Source organism: Heterodontus francisci, chromosome 4 (genome assembly GCF_036365525.1).
Source record: "Heterodontus francisci isolate sHetFra1 chromosome 4, sHetFra1.hap1, whole genome shotgun sequence".
NCBI classification, from domain to species: domain Eukaryota; kingdom Metazoa; phylum Chordata; class Chondrichthyes; order Heterodontiformes; family Heterodontidae; genus Heterodontus; species Heterodontus francisci.
This window is the reverse complement of record NC_090374.1, coordinates 107,816,332-107,833,544: the sequence shown is the minus strand read 5'-3', so window position 1 is coordinate 107,833,544 and position 17,213 is coordinate 107,816,332. Positions and strand designations below refer to the sequence as shown.

At 41.9% G+C, this 17,213-nt stretch overlaps 1 protein-coding gene across 1 annotated transcript in view; it reads right to left on the bottom strand.

Annotated features, from left to right (window-relative positions):
* rorb (RAR-related orphan receptor B) overlaps positions 1 to 17,213 on the bottom strand; it is a 101,626-nt gene that overhangs the window by 65,576 nt on the left and 18,837 nt on the right. The window contains exons 3-4 of the mRNA XM_068028870.1: positions 13,189 to 13,330; positions 10,682 to 11,098 (exon numbers count right to left, since the gene is read on the bottom strand). Coding sequence (XP_067884971.1) covers positions 10,682 to 11,098; positions 13,189 to 13,330 — 559 coding nt within the window. The remainder of the gene's footprint in view (positions 1 to 10,681; positions 11,099 to 13,188; positions 13,331 to 17,213) is intronic.

Below are 17,213 nucleotides of genomic sequence, written 5' to 3'. Positions count from 1 at the left end.
GCAAATTACTATTTTTCCATGATCCATTATTATTCCATTATTAGTAAGGACTGTGTCAGAAATGGACAAGGTTTAAAATAATGTAACAATGTAAAAAGAATGAAACAGCTGCTGTATTATCTCTATTATTTAATTTACTAACTCACTGGTAGCTGCAAATTTCTCCCACTCCCACACACATTTTTGTTTTTACTTATCCTTCAGGTTTATTGCCTTCATCCTTAGTTACAAGGGAAAGTTTGATCCAGTACTGTGGACCTCCCACACAGAAAATACCATAAGAAATGAAGTTAGGTGACACATAAGATGACCCATCACTTCAAGCTCACCTAATTATTTAGACACACCCAGATGACTTTTACTTCCCTTCAACCTTGTCATTGTACATGCATCTCCGTATTCTCTGTTGAATAAGCAATCTGTCCATTTCCTTTTTTAATAGTTTATCGAGTCTGAAGTGGCTGTTCTAGGTGGTATATTTGACAAGAGAAGTCGAAGGGTAGATGAGGTACTCCTTGCATTATACTGAGTTTAAGATTTACTTAACTTGTAATATTCCTTCAGTTATTGTCTCCTGTCAACATAAAATATTTCTCCCTGCTTATCACACACTTCCTTCCAGATTTTAAAATAAGTATATCGTATCTGCTATTGTTTTTCGAATGGGAAGGCATTTAGTTCTCAGCCACACTATGATTTTTTTCCCTTTTCTAATGCTCTCTCCTTAACCCATCTTTCTTGAAGGCAGTGACTCATGGGTCATGAGCAGTTTGGACAGAAAGTAATGGAATTCAACTGTTGGGACCATTGCAGCGGAGTCTGATACTAATGTCACCTATGCCCACACTCAGGTACCATAAATAAATTACTAGATACTAATTAACAGCGGAAACTGAAATGAGAGAATAAAGGGCAGATCAAACTGGAACCTTCCTAATCTGTGTAGGCCAGTATCCCACAGCACACTGAGCATTTAGCAATTAAGCTAACAGGAATTATCAGTTTAGCATCTCTAAATTAATTTAAAAACCAGATCCCCTCTTCAAACAGCTTTTCTTTCTGTCAGTCTAGTCCAGGATTTAAACTCAAATCTCCATTATCACTTTTCTTTTATTGCTCAAAGTGAATGAATTCTTTCTCTTTTAGTTGTGTGCTACACTATGCATCAATTCTTGTACTTAAAGGGTGAGCAAATGACACATTTCTGGACAACTGACTATGTCATTAGGGAATAGGAGAGCTGTCCAGAGTGAACTTCTCTTTATTTTTCATGGCTAACACCGCCTCTAGGTTTGGTGCTCCTCTCCCTCACCTTGACAGATTAGGCATTTGCAACATTGGAAAATCAAGTACTTAAAGCCATGTAGCAAAGCGTTAGCTCAACAGCTAGTAGACATGAGTAGCATCTTTACCTGTTTGATTCTGACTACATTTTGGACAGTAGATGTAACAATTAAACTGTGATAACTGGTTCCTTAGTTACAGATTACCTTTTAACATATTACGGTCAGGCAAACCCCCACCTGCCAAGACTGAGGCACACATCATTTTGCCACATGAACATTGAAACTTTAAAAATTGCAATCTCTGATTGGAAAGACATTTCCATGGTTACGGACAATGTTGAAACAATAGAGACTCTGCAGTGGCTCTCCAATACACAGAAATGGTCAGACTAGTTTTAGTCACATGGCTAGCTGGCTGGGGCAGAGATATTTGAGCCTCCAACAAGGGATGTGAAGAGACTGTTCCATATAAGGAACTAGTCACATGACTAATCTGCTGAGCACCCTGGGAGCTTTTTGAATTTGAATTCCCAAACAAAGGAATTGCCAGGCAGAATGTTATGTGCTCTCCAGGAACTAAGAAGACCTCCTGCCTGCCTATCTCTCAGGGAACTGAAGCCATGAAAGACACATGAAACTCAAAGAGAAAAAGGTTTGCCACATGAACAAAGTTTTAAGATAGTTACTGGGCCCCAATGAAACGCAAGAATATATCTACAATCAAGGACTACAGCGAGCTCGAGAAACAGTAACAAGATATTGCCTCCAACTGTTCTACTTAATCTGTTCCTTCTACTCTTTCCTGTCCCTATCTTGCACGTTTACATCGCATGTGCATGCTAGCGTGAGCGCGTCGTATATCCGTAGGCATGAACCATATTAGAATTAAGTTGAGGTTTAATAAATTTCCTCTTTCTGCTTTAAACCAAAGAAAGCCTGCTTGTGTTCAGTTATTTGCCTGATAATTGGAAACTGTGAACACAGGTTCACAAAGGGGGAGCTCAAAACATGGTGTGTTTAAAATTAAAACCCTGTTACAATAAGAACAGATGAAGAAAGCAAGAGACCCCCTAGACACATTGCTCACCTGCTCATAACAGTAATGGGGTGCTAGCGTCCGAATTGTTACCTACAGACAAACGAGTTAAATTGAAGTGGGAAGCCAAATTGTTCCCAATAACAAAGAACAAATTATTCAGCTTCTCTTCTGGTGCTGTGTGATTGTATACCAACATGTCTGCAACTGAGGCGAGTAGCTCTCCAAGCCAGGGTGAAGTAACTTGGGATAAGTTAAAAGCACTGTCTATGGAAGAGTTGCGAAAAATGGCTGAGCAGTGTGGGATCACTCTATGTGGCAAGGCTAGGATGTCTGAACTCCTAAGGCTAGCAGCTGGCCACTTTTCCCTTGAATCTGACAAAGCAGAAGCAGTGTTAGAAGCAGACCCAGACAGGGTACTGCTAGCAAAGATAAAATTGGAACAAAGGAAACTTGAGTTCGAGGAAAAAGAGATAGAGAGAGGTAGGAGAGGGAGAAAGAAAGAGCCTTCCAAGTAGAATGTGAAGAAAAAGAAAGACAGGAGAAGGAACAAGAGAGGAGAAAGAGAGAGAAAGGAAATTCCAGAAAGAATGCAAAGAGAGTTACAGCGGCTTGAATTAGCTAGGGGGTGAAAGAGTTACCCGAGTGAAAGCATGGCCAATGTGAAGGATCAGAATTCAGGCTTGGGTACAAGATTGCTAAAGCTTGCCCAATTGATTCCAAAATTCAATGAGGAAGATGTTGAAGCGTTTTTCGTGTCTTTCGGGAAACTGGCAAGACAGCTAAAATGGCCAGCTGAGACCTGGTCTCTTTTACTGCAAAGCAAACTAACTGGAATAGCCCATGAGGTCTATTCCTTGCTGACAGATGAGAGGTCATCCAACTATGAACTGACCAAAAATGCTATTCTCGGGGCATATGAATTAGTATCCGAAGCCTACCGCCAGAAGTTTAGAACCTCAAAAAACAAGCCAATCAAACCTATCTGGAGTTTGAAAGAAGCAACAGGCTGGCTTTTGACCAGTGGATGAGGGCTTTAAAAATACAGCACAGCTATGGGACTCTCAGAGAAGTAATCCTGTTAGAGGAATTTAAAAACTCTCACCCATTCTCAATCAAAACTCACGTCGAGGAGCAGCGGTTTTAGGGAGCCCGGCAAGCAGCCATTCTGGCCAATGAATTTTCTTTAATCCATAAGTCGGTTTCCCAGAAAAGAACCTTTCCTGATCACCACCACAAATCCGAAAAGGTCAAAGGGTTGGAAGGTGATAGGAGCCCAAGCAGTCCTGGGAGAGAAAGGAAAGCAAGAGCACAGGAGGCCCTCCTCCAGCCAAAAAGGAAGGTGCTGTGAGCAATAGTGAGACCCGGAGACCTGTGTGCTTCCACTGTAACAAAGCAAGGCATTTAAAAGCTGACTGCTGGAAATTAAAGGGTTAATCAGGGCACACCCGCTCAGTGAAGACGAGGGCCTGATGGAAAACATGGAACGGGCTGTGGCTTTGACTGCAGTTAGGGTGCAACCCAGGAAACTTACTATGTTCAGTGCAGGAAAAGTTAATAGGATTCCTGAAGGTTACCAGGGTTTTGTACCCAAAGGGAAAGTAACCCCATATCCCTCGAATGGGGCAAGCAAGCCCATAGTGATCCTCAGGAATACAGGGGTCACCAGATCCCTTTTACTGGGTAAAGGCCAGACCCCAGAGAGTGCAGTGAACACCAAAATGGTGGTGAATGGTATCGGAGGGCAGTGTATGCCTGTACCTGTACACCGGGTGCACCTGGAGTGTGACCTAGTTTCAGGACCGATGACTGTAGGGATTAGAGTCGTAAGGTTTTGCAGCACAGAAACAGGCCCTTCGGCCTGCGCTGACCATCAAGCACCCGTCCAAAACTAATCCCACTTCCCCGCACTTGGCCCGTAGCCTTGTATGTTATGGCGCTTCAAGTGCTCATCTAAATACATCTTTAATGTCATGAGTGTTCCTGCCTCTACCATCCCTTCAGGCAGTGTGTTCCAGATTCCAACCACCCTCTGGGTGAAAACATTTTTCCTCAACTCCCCTCTAAACCTCCTGCCCTTTACCTTAAATCTATTCCCCCTAGTTATTGACCTCTCCGCTAAGGAAAAAAGTTTCTTCCTATCCTATCCATACCCCTCATAATTTTGTATACCTCAATCAGGTACCCCCTCAGCCTTCTCCGCTCCAAGGAAAACAACCCCAGCCTATCCAGTCTCTCTTCATAGCTGAAATGCTCCAGCCCAGGCAACATCCTGATGAATCTCCTCTGCACCCTCTCCATTGCAATCACATCCTTCCTTTAGTGTGCTGACCAGAACTGTACACAGTATTCCAGCTACGGCCTAACCAGTGTTTTATACAGCTCCATCATAACCTCCCTGCTCTTAGATTCTATGCCTCGGCTAATAAAGGCAAGTATCCTGTAGGCCTTCCTAACCACATTATCTACCTGTGCTGCTGCCTTCAGTGATCTATGGACAAGTACACTAAGGTCCCTCCAACCCTCTGTACTTTCTAGCATCCTACCATCTATTGTATATTCTCTTGCCTTGTTAGTCCTCCCAAAGTGCATCACCCTCACACTTCTCAGGATTAAACTCCATTTGCCACAGATCTGCCCATCTTACCAACCCATCTATATCGTCCTGTAATCCAAGGCCTTCCTCCTCACTATTTATGACACCACCAATTTTCGTGTCGTCTGCGAACTTACTAATCAAACCTCCTATATTCATGTCTAAATCATTGATGTGCACTACAAACAGTAAGGGTCCCAGCACCGATCCTTGCGGTACACCACTGGTCACAGGCCTCCAATCGCAAAAACAACCCTCTACCATCGCCCTCTGCCTCCTGCCACTAAGCCAATTTTGAATCCAATTAGCCAAATTACCCTGGATCCCATGGGCTCTTACTTTCTTAACCAATCTCCCATGCGGCACCTTATCAAAAGCCTTACTGAAGTCCATGTAGACAACATCTACTGGTTTACCCTCATCTACACCTCTAGTCACCTCCTCGAAAATTTAAATCAAATTTGTTCGACACAATCTCCCCCTGACAAAGCCATGCTGACTATACCTGATCAATCCCTAGTTTGCCTGTGGATGGGATTGACCTGCTCCTAGGTAATGATCTGGCAGGGGTGAAGGTGGTAGCCCCCCCCAGTAGTGAAAGAAAGACCGCAGGAGGTCAGAAAGACAGGGCCGTGGCAGGAAACGGTCTCCTGCAGAGTCCTTGAATGCGTAATGGGTCAGGCCATGATCAAACCAGCTCCCCCAGAGGAGACAGCATTGTCACTGCAGGCAGATGACCATGAGGTCTGCCTAGCCTAGACTTTCTTTGGAAAGTTAGGAGACCCAGGGAATGAATTAAAGGGATTTTCCCTAGGCTCAGCGGGCCGACCCAGTATTGCGAGAGTTAGCACAGGCTGCCCAGTCTGATAGTTAAGCAGAGGGAATCCCTGATTGTTACTATTTAAAGAATAAGATACTGATGAGGAAATGGAGTTCTCCTCACAGACCTGAGGGCCAGGAGTGACAGTAGTCCACCAGTTAGTGGTGCCACAGAGGTACCGGGGAGAAATATTAAGAAGGGCCCACGAGACTACAGTGGCTGTACATGCTGGTATACGAAAGACCAAAGCCCGCATAAGGCAGCAATTTGACTGGCCAGAACTCCACAAAGATGTGGTGGATACTGCAGGAATTGCCACATGTGCCAGGTTGAGGGGAAACCCCAACCTACAGTGAAACCTACACCCCTAAGTCCTGTACCGGTGTTAGGATGACCCTCCAGCAGAGGGCTGGTGAACTGTAAGTGACTCCCACCGACAACAAAAGGGGACAGACAAGCACATGGCTGGCAAAAGTTTAGAAAGAGAGGTAGGAAAAGTGTCCAAGAGGGCAGGTTAACGGAAGTCCGGGAAGAATCCCAGATGATAACCCCTAACGCCCGGTCAACCAACCCAGAAAAATGTGAAAAGTTAGACCCCAGATCCTCCTATGTAAATACAGACTCTAGAAGCATCCCACCAGAGTTGCTAACAGCATTTCCAGGAACCTGCAGAGACAAAAAGAGAGACCTCTAGGAGGCAGAGAAACCATGAGGGTGATGCCTCACCTAGTCGAAGGGTCACCGGAAAATGCAGTTAAGTCTGCACAAATACCTGCAGGTAGGAGTGTCCCAGAGAACAAAGGAGAGAGGAACAGAGACTCCTCCCAACGTCAGAGGAAAAGGGAACCAACCATCCCCTGAAGCCAAAAGTCTTTGCATGAATCAGGGAGTTCAGGATAGATCCGCCCCCCTACTCACTCTCTTGGGAAAAAAAGAGGAATTAAAGCAGCCCTAGCACCACCGCCCCCGCACCCCCCCCGCACCCCCCCCCCCCCAGAACAGACCATTTCTAATGAGCTTCAAGAGTGAATGAATGAAAATGAATGAGAGAAATGTATGGTTTTCTTTCTGTATCTTATATTTCTCTCATACTCTGTAATGAAATGCACCATTTTTCTTCAAATCGCATTTCATTCGCCTGGGTGTGGAGGTGTCAGGCAAACCCCCACCTGCCAAGACTGAGGCACACATGATTTTGCTACATGAACATTAAAACTTTAAAAATAGTCATCTCTGATTGGAAAGACATTTCCATGGTTACGGACAATGTTGAAACAATAGAGACTCTGCAGTGGCTCTCCAATACACAGAAATGGTCAGACTAGTTTTAGTCACATGGCTAGCTGGCTGGGGCAGAGATATTTGAGCCTCCAACAAGGGATGTGAAGAGACTGTTCCATATAAGGAACTAGTCACATGACTAATCTGCTGAGCACCCTGGGAGCTTTTTGAATTTGAACTCCCAAACAAAGGAATTGCCAGGCAGAACGCCGTGTGCTCTCCTGGAACTAAGAAGAACTCCTGCCTGCCTATCTCTCAGGGAACTGAAACCATTGAAGACATGTGAAACTCAAAGAGAAAAAGGTTTGCCACGTGAACAAAGTTTTAAGATGGTTACTGGGCCCCAATGTAACGCAAGAATATATCTACAATCAAGGACAACAGCGAGCTCGAGAAACAGTAACAAGATATTGCTTCCAAATGTTCTACTTAATCTGTTCCTTCTACTCTTTCCTGTCCCTATCTTGCACGTTTACATCGCATGTGCATGCTAGCGTGAGCGCGTCGTATATCCACAGGCGTGAACCATATTAGAATTAAGTCAAGGTTTAATAAACTTCATCTTTCTGCTTTAAACCAAAGAAAGCCTGTTTGTGCTCAGTTATTTGCCTGATAATTGGAAACTGTGAACATGGATTCACAAAAAGGGGAACTCAAAACACTGTGTTTAAAATTAAACCCTGTAACAGTAAGACCAGGTGAAGATAGCAAGATACCCCCTATACACATTGTTCACCTGGTCGTAACAATTACTAAAGTATTCAAGCATAAATATTGCAAAACCTACTTAAGATGTGAGAGGAGAAAGAGTTTTTATTTCTCTGGTGAATTGTGAATGCATTTTCTTTCTCTTGCTGTGGGGAACTACCTCCTCTAGGTTTGGCACTTCTTGGTTAACACATTCAAGATGGATAATTGCACAGACAAGGAGACATTCAGTAAGGAAGGAAAATGTGTGTGTGCTGCTATAGCAAGTGACTGTCAGATGTAAAATGAATGACAGAAAATGGTCTGCACAATTTGACTTATTGATATGCAAATTAAATTAATTATAGAATATGCAGGAGATATGCAGACAGATACCAAATATTGTTACAAGCTGGAATGTAATTGAGGGCTCAGCTGGCATCATAAACTGTAAGAGCAAAGCGCACACTATTTATTAATGCCATCTGTTTTATAGCTTTGAACAATCTCTGGGGTCCCTATTATTTTATAAAATAATAGAAAGCAGCACCATTGGCTCCCCCAATGGCTCAGTGTTTAAAGGTATCACATAGTGTGGTTTCTGAGCCATCCAGACTAGAGAGGTTCCAGGATCAATCTCTGGTCTCTGTGGAAATAGCTGCTCTCAACAGGTGTGGTGGCACAGGAGTGACAGTTGGCCTCAGTGCCCTTGAACTAGAGAAGGGAAAAATCATCACGGATTGTCATTCTAATTCACTGCCTTTCAGATATTCTTTAGGTCATCTTTATAACATATTTTACAATACATCACCATGGAAAGACTAGACACCTCGAAGTGTTACAAGATTGTAGCTCAAATCTAAGGGAACAGATGAGTTCATAAATTGAGAGCGCAAAACTCCAGTAGTTTAGAGATGTCATCTTAAATCCATCAATCAGCCTTTAGCTCATTTCCAGAAGTTACATATAGTTTAAAATAATGTTTCCTTTCTTCTCATCTTGAACTTGACACTGTCACCCATCTACTGCTTTTCTTTTTATTGAAAAGAAAAAGTAATATTACATGACAAGCCCTGTGATCTTACAAGGTTATGGTTGGAACAAAGTTTATCTATCTATATATTTTTATCGGACATTCAATTAATGACAGATTATTGGGCTCTTATTTTACTCACCCACAAAAGAGAATAATGTTTCCAGGGAAAACTGAGCAAAATGTGATATTTATCCTGATGAGAAAGTCAGCAGTTAAATATCTATTGGAGATCATACACGCCTAATTGTCTATGCCTCATCGGGTTAAAGATTGGAAGAACAACAAAGGACAACGACACAAGGAGCGTCAGTGTTAAAGGAGAACACTGAATTTTAGCTCCATGTTAAGGTAGCCTTTTACACTGCCATGTTGTATATACAATTCTTAATTCGCCAAGATAAACAATTGAGCTAGTTTCTAGTTTGAAATAAGGGATAATGCTGTAAATTACTTGGTCAGAAATAGGTCCAGTCAGATACCATATAGAGCTCCCCTTTTGTAAACCCAATAATGTTTCCCGATTTAATGAGTTTTGAGCTCTGCAAGCTGGATCAGTTCTGACTTCTCTGAATTACAATCAATTCAGATGAAATTAAATGCTTTTAATCCAAACTTCAAATCCAATCCAAAAAATCACTTCTGATTTTTCAATCTAAAGTTTGACTTTAGACCAACTGAACTTCATCCAATTATACTTTAATGCTTATCTCTATCCAGCACTACAGCAGAGTGACAGTCCTGATCCTAATGTATAAGAAATTAGTACAATTTAGTACCACAGACTGACCTTTTATTGTATGTTTTCCTCTCCCTTCCTATGTTTATTGGTTTCCCCTAAAGCCAACCTTTCTCTTTCAAGATAATGCACAGAATCTTGACTGAGCAGTATCTCTTAATAAAATTGTTGTCAGTTATCAGGATATGTGCTGTTACATAGCAAGTCTGGTTCAATTAGTTTAACTCACTGAGAGATATCATGCCCCAAGGCTTGCAGTTATTTTTATTAGTAGCCAGATATGATAACATTCACTCACCAAGGGCGGTGGGGGTGGAAGGAGGAAGTGGGGGCGGAGAGAGAGAGAGAGAGAGAGAGACTGAGAAAGATTGACACAGAGAGGAGAGAAAAGAAAATGCCATTTCACTTGGTTTGGGAAAATTGAATCCTGAGTTCCAGAAAGGTGAAAATGCAACATTTTTACAGTGTGCCATCTAAGATTGAAACTTCTTACTAACTGAAGAAAAAAAGAATAAGACCATGCAGCAACAGGAGGCTTGTTTGAGTCTTTTGTTGATAAAAAAACACTGAAACGGTTAAGAACTAATGCCTCCGCAACTTACACACAGGAATAACTGGACAAATGGACTTACAGGGGCAGATTTGCCTCTCTTGCACTCAAATAATTGCTGAGTGATGCATATGGGTGGAAATTGGGCCAGGAGGATGGTATGCCCATAACAGAATTCACCAGATTTTCTGTCCAACGAATTTTCACCTGCTCCATTATTGGGAAAACAAACTTGCTTACTCAGTTTTCTGCTGTGACATTCACCCAGGGTGATTATTCAATGCCCAAGAACAAAAGAGGAATATCTACCCCATGGTCTTTGTGCCAGTTAGCATTTTAGGACTTTTGGGACAGTCCTAATACCAGACTACCTAATCCAAGTCAAATCAGGTGCTAATCCCAGTACCACCAGTTTTAAGAGACTGTGAACCAAAAGCTTCTGCCACATGCATTCTACATGCAAATTTCAAATAATCACCTCTATCGATCACTAAATGAATAGCAAGCTTCATAACATCTGACTAATAATGTCTAATGTATTACAGTCATTGCGTACAGCAGGTACTAGTAAAAGGTATATTCCTGAAGGAATTGCACTGCCAACAATCGGGATTTTTTTTCTAAATGCATATGTTATTCCTCGCCATACCTACCAATTTCAGTCATTGTTACTCCGGGAGCCAGTTGACCATTTGTAAAAGAGCTATATGTAAACAAGTTTGGTACAGGTGTGAGTTCATAAATAGGCTCTTGTTTTATTTGCTTGATTCCAGCCATGTCTATCCCAGACTGATCTGGTGACGGTTGAGCAGAATCTACGCTGTAATATCCATTAGCTCCCTCAGATTGTACTTTTGGCAAATCAATTATGTGTCCATTTGAGTAAGTGCCACCAATTTCGTTATTCAGGTCTGTCAAACCATTGCTGATGCTATTTGTATAGACACGGGCAAGGGCCTCTGCCTCGCCGCTCTGCTGCTGCCGCTGCTCTTGCAGCCTTTGTTGGTGTTTCTGGACTTCGGCATATAAACTGTCACGCTGCTTCTTGGACATTCTCCCAAATTTTACAGCTGTCAAGAGAGAGAGAGAAAAAAAGGGAGTTCCCTTAAGTAAATTGAATGAATCTCTGATATTTTCATCCATTATATTATCATAAGAATTTCATATAAAATACTAAAATCACTGACTTTTAGCCCATAAGGATGGGTAATATAGTCCAGTGCAGTGTTGCATAGAATTACATAAAATTTACAGCACAGAAACAGGCCATTCAGCTCAACTGGTTTATGCTCTACACCGCCTCCTTTCAATTACTTTCACTCTCATGCATTTATCTAGCTTCATCTTAAATACATCTATACCATTTTCCTCAACTACTCCATGTGGTAGTAAGTTCCACATTCTAATTACTGCATGATAATCCAAGGTTATGTCTTTAAATAGATGCAAGGTGCTTTAGTTGCTTAGGATATGATAAGTTGAGTGACCCCAGGGGAGGGTTGACAGTTGGGTGCCAGCCATTATAGAAAGCTGTTCTTCTGGGTAAATCACCTTGAGCACAAAAATTCCTTTCAATAATTGGCCACGGGGGGCTGAAGAGATCCAGGGACATAAACACAGTGTGACTGTATTACAAGGCAGGGCTTTCCAGGAGAAAAAAAGTTTAATTATAAAATTGTGTCTTTCCTTCAGTGTTCTGTTCTCAGGATGTGGTCAATACTGGCAAGGTCATATTTATTGCCCATCCATAGTTGTCCACAGGCCTTTTCGAAGCAATTGTTTGTGGCTTAATAGATCACTCAGAGAGCATTAATAGTCAACCACAAGTTATATTTAGGCAATATTGTGTAGGGAATGAAAGATTTCCTTGGCTGAAGGACATTGGTGAATTAATTAGACTTTTATGACAATTAAACAGTTTTTAAGGTTCGTCCTTATCCCCTAGGTGTTAGCCTACAAATTACCAGATTTATGAAGTGCAATTCGCTATGATTGGATTTGAACTCCTGAGCTGTGGGTTGGTAGCTCAAATCATAACCACTAAATGATGGATCTGATGTTGCCAATAGGCACTAAGCATATGAAGCATCACAATGATCCTCACATACAGTTGGTGTACAGTGTCCTAGTGCACTGGGAGCTTCCTGGCCTCATTGCCCTCCATAGTCACACTGGATGTGATGAGGGCCTCACACCTTCATACCTGATACTATAGGATCCTGGCACTTGAAGCACTCTGGCACTTAAGCCATGTTCCTTTGCATTATTCGCTTTTCAGACTGTGTTTAGGTCTCCTTTCTCTCTGCCTCCTTGAGCAGATCAGTCTTTTTTCATTTTCAGCTCATGCTGATAATTTTATCCAAACACTGAGGCGCTGCAACTCATCAGTTGCATCTGCATTCCAAAGTCACCCAGCAGAGTAAACTTAATTGTAGATGTCAGAAGATTAGAATAATCAATAACCATGTATTGTGGCAAATTCAGATACTAAAATTAAATGCTTTGGGGCATTTATGACTAAAAATAAGGATTCTCAATAATTGGTTCTTACTTTTTGTTCTATTTGCAATACATTAGTGCTTATACAGCACTGACATTTTTGCATGAATGCACTATTTTTCCTGAGAACATGAACATATGGGAAGTATATCAAATTCATGCTCATCAGCACGTGCTTTGAATTTCTGCAAAAAATATGCTAACAGCATGGATAAGATTTCTTTAATGGAGTTATAGCTCATACAGTGACATGTATATCACTTAATGCTCAAGAGATTACTGTCCCAGAGAAATATTTTCTTTCCATATTTTGAGCCTATAATCATCAGCAAGCACCCACAAGTTGGATGGCACAAAAGCACAACTCGAAGCAATCCACCCTCTCTTCTCTATATTGCACCCACAATGTACTTTAAATATTAGCCATAGAAAAACATTTCCTTATTGGTCCAGCAAGACCTGTCCATTTATTGTAATTTCAATCCAGATAGATTGAGACCAGTGCCACCTAGTGTATATAGAAATATATAAAATTTACAGCATAAAAGGAGGCCATATCTTCCAGGAATGTTGTGACAATTCCAGAGAACCTCCAGAGAGAAGAAATTTTAAGTTCTCTAACTAGGTTGAATTAGGATCTTAAAATTTTTCCTATTCTTACCATCACGAGACATTCCAAGGGCAAGACACTTCTGCAGACGACAATGTTGACAACGATTCCGATTAGTCCGATCGATTAAACAATTCCTCTGTCGAGGACAGGAGTAAGAGGCATTGTTCTGCTGACTCCTCCTAAAGAATCCCTAAAATAATAAGAGAGTTGTAGGTTATATTGTTTTTTTTATGTTAATGTGACTTTTCTTCCTCGAATATCTGTTTTGCTGCATGAAGTACTCATTAGTTGATTTTTTGAAGAAATCATGTAAACCTGCTCTGGGGTTGAATTTTCTTTGAATTAAAGTAAATGCTTTAACTAGTAGGTATTCACTATAATAAGTGCTTTGAAATTAGTTTTTATTCCACTGTTACTGATTTATACAAATATCGGGGTGGGATTTGGAGACCTCCTGCTAGTGGAAACAGGATGGCAGTGCTCTGTAAATGGTAGAGTATGAATTTCTGCCCGGTTCCCACTGAAGGAGTGGGTGAAGCTATATTTACCTCTGGGTAGCAGGATCACAAATCTAAGTCAGACCTTTTTAAATATGGAAATCTGGATTTTATAATGTACATAGAACACCAACTGCTATTTTTGGACTCAACTGGGGAATGAGAGTGCCATGCATGTTCCGTAGTTTCAGCTTCGAAGAGGAGCCCAGAAGGTAACTTAATTTATTTTTGTGGGGCTAGCAAGAGCAGGAATGTTGCTCTGGGTTGTATAAAAACAACCTGGGCTATTTCAACACTAGTTTCTTCCTCACAGCCCCCATCACTTCCCTACTCCGAGATCAGGCCTCTTCCCTCATCTTTCCTTTTTCTGGGGCTGAGGGCCAGCTGGGGAATCCAATATCACAGCAGCCCAGAGCTGGTAGACTTCTCTGGAGCACTTGTCTGCCACTCGCAGCCCACTGGCAATATGTTAATGAAACAGACCTTCTAATGGGCCTGGTCTCCTATTGGAGAGATCAGGCGGCTGGCCCTCTGATCTGTTTCCTGAACGCCACTCAGTGGAAAATCTACCCTATAGTGACATTTAAACACACAACACTTCCATTTAATCTTGTGAGTGAGATCTATATAAGTACACCCAAAAATAAATCAATAAAAACTCAAGGAAGTACACTCTTCTCCAAATTTCCATTATTCGATCTTGATTTACTGCCCTCCACAGATGACATTCATTCTCCCAAGCAGCAGTACCAACCATTCATTTGGTGGTATCCTTTAGCATCTCACAAGATCACAAGAAATAGGAGCAGAAGTAGACTATATGGCCCATCGAGCCTGCTCCGCCATTCAATATGATCATGGCTGATCTTGGGCTTCAATTCCACTTTCCTGACCGCTCCCCATATCCCTTGATTCGCTGCGAGGCCAAAAATCAATCTATCCCAGCCTTAAATGTATTCAATGATGGAGCATCCACAACCCTCTGGGGTAGAGAATTCCAAAGATTCACAACCCTTTGAGTGTAGTAATTTCTCCTAAACTCAGTCCTGAATGGCTGGCCCCTTATCCTGAGTCTGTGTCCCCGTGTTCTAGATTTCCTGACCAGCGGGAACAATCTCTCAGCTTCTACCCTATCAAGCCCTTTCAGAATCTTGTATTTCTCAATTAGATCACCTCTCATTCTTCTAAATTCCAGTGAATATAGTCCCAATTTACTCAGCCTCTCATCATAGGATAACCCTCTGCATCCCAGGGACCAATTTAGTAAATCATCATTGCACTGCCTCCAGTGCAAGCATATCCTTTCTTAAATGCGGAGACCAAAACTGCACACAGTATTCCAGGTGCGGTCTCACCAAAGCCCTGTACAATTGTTACAAGACTTCTTTATTCCTGTACTCCAAACCCCTTGCAATAAAGACCAACATGTCATTTGCCTTCCTCATAGCCTGGACCTGCATGTTAACTTTGTGTGTTGCTTCTACGAGTACCCCCAAGTCTCTCTGAACATCTGCACTTACCAGTTTCACACATTTAAAAAAAATATTCTGCTTTTCTATTTTTACGACCAAAGTGAACAAATTCACACTTCCATGCTGTCTATGCAGACCCCCACCTGCCAAGAATGAGGCATATTAATTTTGTCATATGAACATTGACTTTAAACTGTTGTGGGAGTGAAGAAAGGACTTGTTAAAAAAATCACCAGACACTTGGCTGGAAGGACATTTGCACACTAACAGATATGCTTGTGGAGACAATGAACTATTCCCTGGTCCACTTAACCCACAATGGACATTAATCACCAGACATTGAAGGTGTAAGACCCTGATAAGATTGTATAATCCACAGTGCCAGGACTGGTTAAACCAGCTGGTCACATGACTAACTGACTGGTCCAGGTTTTTTTGAGCTAGCCACAGGATAGTTTGAATTCAGAAGGCTGTTTGAACTGGAAGCTGGTGCAAGGAAGCCTCTCTCTTCTCTCTCTCTCGCTTTCTCCCAAACCATCGGACCCACGGAAGACATATAAACCTCAGTAGAGAAAAGACTCCGACATTGAAACAAGTTGAAGCGTGCATTGGGCCCCAACGAATTGCAAGTCTGACCGGCAACCAAAGACTTCACAGCAAACTCAAAAGACAGTAAAATAGGAACCCATCTATTGCCTCAAACTTTTCCCTTTACTCTTTTCTACTTTTCTGTCTCTATCTGTGTGTGTGTTTATCGCGTATTCGTGGACGGTAGCCGGATTAGAGTTTAAGATTAATAAACTTCTAGCTTTCTTGTTTAAAATCTAAGAAAACCTGTCTGAATTGATTTCTTAGCTTTACAATCGGAAAGCGGTGAACAAGGATTCACTGAGGGAAAGTGTCATGCTAGGCCCCCATCTGCCAAGAATGAGGCACACTGATTTTGTCATGAACATTGATTTTAAACTGTTACTGGAGTGAAGAAGACTTGTTAAACAGATCAGCCGTGGCTGAAAAATATATTTACATATTAACAGACAGTGTTTGGAAGGACAAAGCAGCCATTCCCTGACACATTCAACCCACAGTAGCCTTTTGATCACCAGATGTTGAAGATGGGGGAGCTCGCATTCCAGGTTGACTGCTAAGATGGCCAAATACACAAATGGACATGGTCAAACCAGCTAGTCACATGACTAACCTGCTGGGCAACCTGAGTTTTTTGATTTTGTACAAACAGTTTAGGCAGAAAGTCTGTTTGCTCCTAGACTGAGAAGATCTCTTTCCTGCCTGCTCCCATCTCTTTCTCACAAGCTTCTGAATCCACTGAAAACACATGATTCCCAAGAGAGAAAAGTCTCCTACAGCGAAGAAGGTTTAAGAAGAATACTGGGCCCCAATGAAAAGCAAGATCTACCTACAGTCAAGGAATCTAGAGTGAGCTCAAAGACCCGTAACAAAATATCTTCAGATTGTCTCACCTTTTCCACCTAGACCTCTTTCTCACCTGGTCGTAAGAGGAAGCTAAAAACACTGTTATTAAAAATTAAACCCTATTATCGTTGAACCAGGCAAAGGCTGAGACGGAACCCCTCGACTCCTTCTCACCTGGTCATAACACTACATTCTACTCCATTTGCCATCTTGTTGCCCACTCATTTAGCCTGTCTATATCTCTTTGCAGCCTTTCTATGTCCTCCCCGCAGCTTACCTTTCCACTGAGCTTTGTATCATCAGCAAACGTAGATACATTACTCTCTAGCTCGTCATCCAAGTCATTAACATAGAGTGTAAGTAGTTTAGGCCCCAGCACTGATCTTTGCGGCACCCCTCTATTCACTGCCTGCCAACTTGAAAATGTCCCATTTAAGCCCACTCTTTGCTTCCTGTCTGTTAACCAATCCTCTATCCATGCTAATATATTACCCCCAACACCATGAGACCTTATCTTGCTTAATAATCTTTTATGTGGCACCTTATCGAATGCCTTTTGAAAATCCAGGGTATACTACATCTACTGGTTCCCCATTATCTACCGCATTAGTTACATCCACAAAAAACTCTAATAAATTTATCAAACAGGATCTCCCTTCAGGAGAACCAT